Source organism: Caloenas nicobarica, chromosome 11, assembly GCF_036013445.1.
Source record: "Caloenas nicobarica isolate bCalNic1 chromosome 11, bCalNic1.hap1, whole genome shotgun sequence".
Lineage (NCBI taxonomy): Eukaryota > Metazoa > Chordata > Aves > Columbiformes > Columbidae > Caloenas > Caloenas nicobarica.
In genome coordinates this window covers 5,388,848-5,396,689 of record NC_088255.1, presented here as the reverse complement: position 1 = coordinate 5,396,689, position 7,842 = coordinate 5,388,848, and the positions used below count along the sequence as shown (strand labels likewise).

At 45.7% G+C, this 7,842-nt stretch overlaps 1 protein-coding gene across 2 annotated transcripts; it reads left to right on the top strand.

The window, feature by feature from the left end:
• Positions 1 to 299: 299 nt before the first annotated feature.
• On the top strand, positions 300 to 7,594 carry ALAS1 (5'-aminolevulinate synthase 1). Of its 2 annotated transcripts, none has more exons than XM_065642790.1 (10): positions 300 to 575; positions 1,319 to 1,525; positions 2,509 to 2,628; positions 2,710 to 2,932; positions 3,420 to 3,604; positions 4,220 to 4,399; positions 4,574 to 4,738; positions 5,842 to 6,110; positions 6,594 to 6,756; positions 7,301 to 7,594. In XM_065642790.1, the coding sequence occupies exons 1-10, from the start codon at positions 374 to 376 to the stop codon at positions 7,459 to 7,461; spliced, it is 1,875 nt and encodes a 624-aa protein (XP_065498862.1). In that variant the 5' UTR covers positions 300 to 373; the 3' UTR covers positions 7,462 to 7,594. The 2 variants fall into 2 exon arrangements, with proteins under 2 accessions (XP_065498862.1, XP_065498861.1); XM_065642789.1 differs by having other exon boundaries at positions 2,473 to 2,628.
• Positions 7,595 to 7,842: the final 248 nt, after the last annotated feature.

Sequence of the window (7,842 nt, the reverse complement as noted above, 5' to 3'; positions counted from 1 at the left end):
GCCCCCTGCGGCCCCCGGGGCCGGCTGCCCCGCCGTCTCCTCACACACACCCCGGCAGCTGCTCGGGCCCTCTCCGTGCCCTCACGGCGCCCAGAGCCCCGCCAGCTCCTCACAGTTCCCCGGCAGCCGCTCGGGTACCCCACCGGGCCCGTGCGAACCGGCCCCGCTCCCCCGCAGCCCCCCCGGCAGCCGCCGCCTCCGGGTCCGGCCCGCGCCTGCGCCGTGCGGCGGGGGAGCAGCGCAGCGCGCCTGCGCCGTGCCCGCCGCGGCTATATAGGCGGCGAGCCGCGGGTGCCGGGGACGCTGCGCGGGTGTATCTTCGCCTCGCGGGTGCTGTCGTCACGTCCGGTTCCCCCGTGGTGAAGCGGCGAGGATGGAGGCGGTGGTGCGGCGCTGCCCGTTCCTGGCCCGCGTCTCGCAGGCGTTCCTGCAGAAGGCCGGGCCCTCCCTGCTCCTCTACGCCCAGCACTGCCCGCGGATGATGGAGGCGGCCCCGCCGGCCGCCGCCCGCAGCCTGGCCACGTCCGCCGCCCGCGGGCAGCAGGCGGAGGAGGAGACCCCCGGGGGCCGGCGGGGTGAGTGGGGCCGGGGCGGGCGGCGGGACAGCGGCTGGGGCACGGCAGCCGTAGCGGGGAGCTTTCCTAGGGACAGAGCTCGGCGTCCTTAAGAGAAAAAAAAAAAAACATATATATACACACACACAGACATATCGTAGAAGGAAACTTCTGGAATAGGCAGCCTCGAGGTGGGGTTTGCTTAATCCTTTAAATGTCCGTGCTAATCAAGCACGGGCACAAATCACAGCCTGGCCTGCAGCGAGCTCTGGCTGGGGATCCGGGAGCACAGATCTGGGATCTCCCGTCCCCAAACTTCACCCCGGACGGTGACGTTCCTTGGGGAGGAGGGTCTGGCCCTGGCACTCGGGGGAAGAGTTGGGGCATGCAGCAAACCAAAGACTGGTGGCTGAAAATAGCCAAGCTCCTCAAAAAAAAAACCCCCAAACAAACAAACTCCAAACCAACCAAACAAAAAGCCAACACAAAACCCCCCTACAGAACTCCCTTTTGGGAATAGAAGAGAGAGATGGGTTTTTTCCCCCTCAAAGGGTACAGTGCTGCATATCTGGCGTCTTAAATCAGATGCCCCTTTGGTGTTAATGGGATTTTGCGCTTGTATGAGTAAAGTGTGACTGCTCAGTTAAATAGTTCTGAATGGCTTGTGCCAAACTAATTGCAAAGGTTAGAAGGATAGAAAAGCTTAAATCACTCTATTAAAATGATGAAGCTGAAGTGCTTTCCCTTCTCTGCCCCCACCTCAGATGCCAAAAACGTCAAAGAGGTGGCCCAACAGAATGCAGATGAATCCCAGCTACCTACTGGCCACCCAGCTGCTGGTTCTGGCCAGAGCTCTGCTACCAAATGCCCATTCCTGGCAGCTCAGATGAATCACAAGAAAAGTAATGTTTTCTGCAAAGCCAGCCTAGAACTCCAGGAGGATGTGCAGGAAATGCAGGCAGACAGGAAAGGTATGTATTCTATGCACTGAAGTGTTGGTTCCTTCCAAGAGCTGCTGGTGCCTGACTTTCCTCTGGAGCGTGCCAAGTCTAACAGTCGCCGCTTAAATTATATGGGTAGGATTATAGGAGATCACAATAAAAAGCTGTTGGAGAATATAGGTGTAAATGGCATACCTGCAATATTGTGCAGTGGTTCCCCTGGGTGATTTTGGTGCGGGAATACTGGATGCCAATACCCTGGCGCTAAATATGTGGATCAAACTGTTAACACTTGCACCCAAAGTGGATGCTTAGGGCTGAAAAGAGCTTTACCAGGGTGCTAGTATAGACAAAGGTGGTATATCCAGAGATGGAAAAAACTGGGTCAACATATGCAAACACAAACACAAATCCAAGCTGGAAATCAAGCAAACCTTTTTTGTTGTTTATGGAACTAAAGGGTGTTGTCTGGCTTGCAATTTTGATGCAGAAGGGCTGTCCTTTAAAGGAAGGAACTTTTCACCAATAGCATTAAAGCCTTGCTGTTTGTCTCAGGAAGCTTATTTTACTTCCCTGTTTTTCTGTGGCATAGTTTTTAAAAAAATCTGTGCTAACCAAACAAAGTACTGGGAATGAAAAGGAAGTGGCTAACTAGAACTCTACCTTCAGTTAGGTGTGTACCAACTCTTTCAGACAAATGCTGTAGCTGTATAGAGTGGTTTTCTGAGTCATGATGAACCAAATGTGTCATAATTACGTGTTGTATTGTCACTGATTAGCAAGGTTTTCTTTTTGTCTTGTACAATGCAAAATTGTAAGCAAATAAAGTAGTTGATTCTAACAGGGCATACAGATTCAGGTATGTGCTTCCTAAAGAAGGAAGAGCTAGAGTCACTTAAAATGTTTGCTTTGCTGAACTCTACTTCATTTTGTTTCAAACTGATTAAGCTCACTGGAATTTATTACAATGCCTGTAGGTACAGAATTTGCTAAAATACCACCTACCTCCCCAGTGAGAAATGCTGAGACTGAGGGAGAAGAGCAGAGTGGTTTGCTCAAGAAGTTTAAGGATATTGTGCTGAAGCAAAGACCGGAAAGTGTCTCTCATCTGCTTCAGGATAACTTGCCAAAATGTAAGATTGTCTGGCAAAACCCCCATAGGCCTGGTCTCTTGTGATTATTTCCTGTGTGTTTAAGTTTCTGTCTCATTTCAGCTGTATCCACCTTCCAGTATGATCAGTTCTTTGAGAAAAAAATAGACGAAAAGAAGAAGGATCACACCTACCGAGTATTCAAAACAGTGAACCGAAAGGCACAGATCTTTCCCATGGCAGATGACTACACCAATTCCCTCATCACCAAGAAAGAGGTGTCCGTTTGGTGCAGCAACGATTACCTAGGCATGAGTCGTCACCCTCGTGTGTGTGGAGCAGTTATGTGAGTAGTGCCATATTCTTTAGAGGCAGTTTCAAGCTATAGCGCCCTGCAGAAGCTTTTGTGGGAAGGCTTTTGAATAATTGATTTCTATACTGTGCTACATAAGTTGTTTCTGGTATTATTCTTGGCATAATTAAGCTTACGCTGTTCTCTTGAGCTGGGGTAGGTAACTTGAGTGTTTAGCTCCAGGGCTGCAGTCTGCCTGTCAGTCACTGACACTGCTCCTGGGATTTCCCTCAGAAACCCCCAGATGTTACCAGATAAATTGGATGGTATATTGCAGCTGTACTCAGTAACTGATTTCTTAGCTCACCAGATTCCCAAGTTGTGCAGGTTACTCAAAGATACTAAACCTGACAGCTGCTTTTTGCAGCCAGTTCCTTTTAAGAACTATACACCAATTATGTACTAGAATGTTTTCAGCAATGATCCTGTATTTATCTGTGTATTGCACAGTCATGCTAATGCCTCTTTCGGCCCTCTGTAGGGAAACACTGAAACAACATGGTGCTGGAGCAGGAGGCACAAGAAATATTTCGGGAACAAGTAAATTTCATGTTGATTTGGAAAAAGAACTAGCTGATCTTCATGGAAAAGATGCAGCACTATTGTTCTCATCTTGCTTTGTAGCCAATGACTCCACTCTCTTCACTCTAGCTAAAATGCTGCCAGGTGAGATCTCAAACTGCACCCACTATCACAAAAACCAGAACCCTGCCCTAAGCAATTGGGAGTACACTTCACAAATGGCTACTCAAAGTGAGGATTCATCCTACTCTTAAGAGCAAAGTATTTTTTTTACCAAATAGCATATTCAAATTACGTTCAACTCACACAAATCATAGTAGCAACCTACTGAGGTTGAGGTCTAGGAGCTAGGACCTGCAGAAGACATTGGACAGAAAGCAGAGTCTTCTGCTCTTGCATTTAAATTCAACCTGAAAATGAGGTAGCAGGAATTAAGTATCCTCCCACCTGTGGGTGTGAACTTCTCCCCCTTTGTCCCTCCCCTGTAGTTCAGGGCAGGTTTAACTTCAAAAAGTTAAGAGTTAGATAAAAATATTAAGGACTTGGAAAAACCCTTCTGTATTTCCTTAAGATTCAAGTTTGTGTTAAACAGCTAAAATAAGCCTTAAATATTTTTGCTTCATGATCTGCAACTTGCTTTTTTGATCAAGAGCATTACTTTTTAGAACATGCTGCTTGAACACTTCCCATACATAAAGCAGTGCTGAGAATCAGTTAATGCTTTTTTGTACTTAAAGTGTAACTGGACTGTTCCCTTAGGCTGTGAAATCTACTCTGATTCTGGAAATCATGCATCCATGATCCAGGGGATCCGAAACAGCAGGGTGCCAAAACACATATATCGCCATAATGATGTCAACCATCTTCGAGAACTATTGAAGAAGTCTGATCCATCTACCCCTAAAATTGTTGCATTTGAAACTGTTCACTCAATGGATGGTAAGTTGACATCAAACCCTTCTCTCTCTTTCCAGTGCAGTTAGTGCTCAGATCATCTGTACAGTGCTATAAGAATTTACATTAAAATAGGCTTCTGGAATGCCTCATGTTTGGGGGTACTTGCAAACCGAGAACAAGGAATCCTGATCTGCCAGTCGCTGCTTTGGTTCCCAGGTGCAGTCTGTCCCCTGGAAGAGCTGTGCGATGTGGCCCACGAGCACGGGGCAATCACTTTCGTGGATGAAGTGCATGCTGTGGGGCTGTATGGAGCTCGAGGTGGTGGTATAGGAGACCGGGATGGAATCATGCACAAGATGGACATCATCTCTGGAACACTTGGTATGCACGGCCCGACACTTCTACAGAAGCTAAGGCAGCAAAGCTGCTGAGCAGCCAAATTAAGTGGGTTAACTCAAAATCAGTCTGTTCAAGTGAACTTCCCAAGGGCTGTTGGGGGCTAGGATTTTTCTAAAAGCCCAGAGGATTTAAGTATGCCCCACAGTTTGAAAAGCTTCTGTTAAGCTACTTACACTGCCTCACAAATGAATTAAGGTAGCATTGTTGTAGGGTTGGTTGGTTTTTTTTCTGTAAACAAGCTAGCAAAAAGTCCTCCAGTGGCATATTATACAACTCAAGAATAAATTCAGGTGAGAATGCTAGTAGGGTAGTCCTCTATATTTAGTAGTACTTAGTTCTTTTATGTGAAATGGAGTAGCCTTAATCTAGAAACCTGAGATGGGGAGTTACATAAAGATATTTGGCAAGAACTGAAGCAACTGCCATTATCTGAGTAGAATACCGGCTTAGGAGTAAGTTTACTGCTGCAAATTGGAAAGTTGTTTAAACAGCTTCCAAACATAAATAAAATTTACTAGGGAAGTTCATGGCTTCTTTGAAACTTACAATCTTGCATTACAGCCTAGTAGAAACAGAAGCATTCACCAGACTCCCTAGTTCTATCTGTGGCTCTCCTCTGGTACCTGAACATTTGGAAAGGGAGGCTGGTATTGACTCACAATCACAGTAACAACCTTGTGTGCTCCTTAGCAGCAGAGGCTATTTCTAGCATCTCTGGAACAGATTAATTTAAATCTGCTGAGAGACTTAGTGTTGACTCTTGAGGTCACTATTGAAGTCTATGCTTGATGATTTGGCTTATGTCTTCCCCAAAATCAAAACTTGAATATTTGGGGGAGTTTTGAGCTGTCCTTGCTGTGTAATAACTAGATCCATGTTATCAGGATTGGCTTAAAAACAAAGCTGTAACATGTGCTGAGTAAATACAAGATTAACAAGGGGGCTAGGATTGTTGCCTACCATGACTACATTAAGTATGTAGTCAAAATAACTCTTCCCTTTAAGTGAAAGGCTATAATACTTCAAACCATTCTAAAGGCTGGAAGGAATTAACTCGGTTGCTTTTTTTTTTTTTGTCTTGTCAGGCAAAGCATTTGGTTGTGTAGGAGGATACATCTCCAGTACAAGTTCTCTGATAGACACTGTTCGTTCATATGCTGCTGGCTTTATCTTCACAACGTCCCTGCCACCCATGCTCTTAGCTGGTGCCATAGAATCTGTCCGAACTCTGAAGAGCACAGAGGGGCAAGTTCTGAGGCGCCAGCACCAACGCAATGTGAAGCTTATGAGGCAGATGCTGATGGATGCGGGGCTTCCAGTGGTGCACTGCCCTAGTCACATCATTCCAGTAAGGGTGAGTGCTGAGGACACTGACACAGGACTGTGGTGCCTGTTTGCCTGTCTGTGATCACATTACACTTTGAGGTATTAGTTAACATTCACAAAGTTGAAACCTGGCTGAGTATTCAGCAGTGATGTTCCAGGAGCCTGGCTTAAGGTAACCTCAGTTTGCTCTAAGTGTTGTAAAGCAGAATGATAAAATAAGTGAAATCCACAATCTAACAGCATACAGAAAGCAAGGAAACTGGTAACAAGCCAGTAAAAAGAAGAGTTCAGGTATAAGCAGCTACCCACTCAGGCTGCAATGCTGTGCCTATGTCCAGAGGGCTCTACAGCACAAGCTTTTAGCTTTTCTTTCTGGTGTATATGCTATTTATAGTGGCAAAAGGCAGACTAACTAGTCCTATTTGATTCTTGTGGCTAGCCAAGTTGGGCTGACAGTTCTACCCTCTTGTATGCTTTGGGTGATCTTGTAACTTAAAATTTTGAACTTCAGGTTGCAGATGCTGCTAAAAATACAGAGATCTGTGACAAGCTGATGAGCCAGCACAGCATCTATGTCCAAGCAATCAACTACCCCACAGTCCCCCGTGGAGAAGAGCTGCTACGTATTGCCCCTACACCTCACCACACCCCGCAAATGATGAATTATTTTGTTGGTGAGTGAATTCTTGCATCAGTGCAATGAAAATACTGGGCCATCTGTGCGGTGATGAGACTAGGAAATACTTAAGTTTTAGGTGTCACTAGCTGGATGATGTCTTTCCACTCCTGCAGTACACATAGCGCATACTTCTGCACTTAACCTGCTTTGAGCAGGATGTGTGGAGGTCAGTGTACTGTGACCTAGAATGGAGTGTGCAAGGCCAGTGCTCTGCTCATGCATTGTCCAAAGAAATCTTCATTTGTCACATGAGGTCCAAAGAAATCTGCTCTCCTCAACTGAGCTTGTCTTAAACATGGATCTGTCCAGGGAAAGTAGCTACTTCTTGATCCTGTCAGAAGAGGTGGTATGAGGATAGCTGGGACTTAGTTGCAGCCCAGTCACCTCACTCAAGAGGGTAAATTATGTCACAGGGAATCCTTGTTTTCCTTCCTTATTTGCTAGGAGAATAAGTATGCTGACACTTCTGTTTTGCTGCTTCCCTAAAGCAATCCACTGTCTCAAGACTTTATCATAATGAACTTTTCTGTTCCTAACAGAAAAACTGCTGGCTACATGGAAGGATGTTGGTCTGGAGCTGAAACCACATTCATCAGCTGAATGCAACTTCTGTAGAAGACCTCTGCATTTTGAAGTGATGAGTGAACGGGAAAGATCCTACTTCAGTGGCATGAGCAAACTAGTATCCGTCAGTGCATGAGAGTAATGGTGTTAGCTGTATTCTTGTCAAGTTCTAGTACCCCATCAGTAGCATTTTTAAATTGCTTAAGCATTTTAATGATAGTTGAAGCACTAAGCTCTGAAAATAAATTTCTAGAGCCATTATGCCCATGTATGATTTTGTGTGTTTCTCTTCTTATCGTCCATAACTGGAACTGAAGTGTCAGTGGTTGGAAGGGCAGCTGGTGGAATAAAAACTGTGCCTGCAGCTTAATGCCCTTCAGCTGAAGTATTGCCTTTTCACTGAGTTTACACCAGAAGAACTTCAGCAGTGTTTCCTGCTGTACTGCAAGCAATGGATTTATTTCTTACAAAGAGAAAATTGGTATTTATAGCTCCTCATGAACTTTTGCAAACATGC

Coding starts and splice junctions, on each gene's coding strand:
- ALAS1 (XM_065642789.1), top strand. CDS start 374: ATGGAGGCGGTGGTGCGGCGCTGCCCGTTCCTGGCCCGCGTCTCGCAG. Junction 2,933..3,419: donor CGTGTGTGTGGAGCAGTTAT/GTGAGTAGTGCC, acceptor GGCCCTCTGTAG/GGAAACACTGAAACAACATG. Junction 6,757..7,300: donor AATGATGAATTATTTTGTTG/GTGAGTGAATTC, acceptor TGTTCCTAACAG/AAAAACTGCTGGCTACATGG.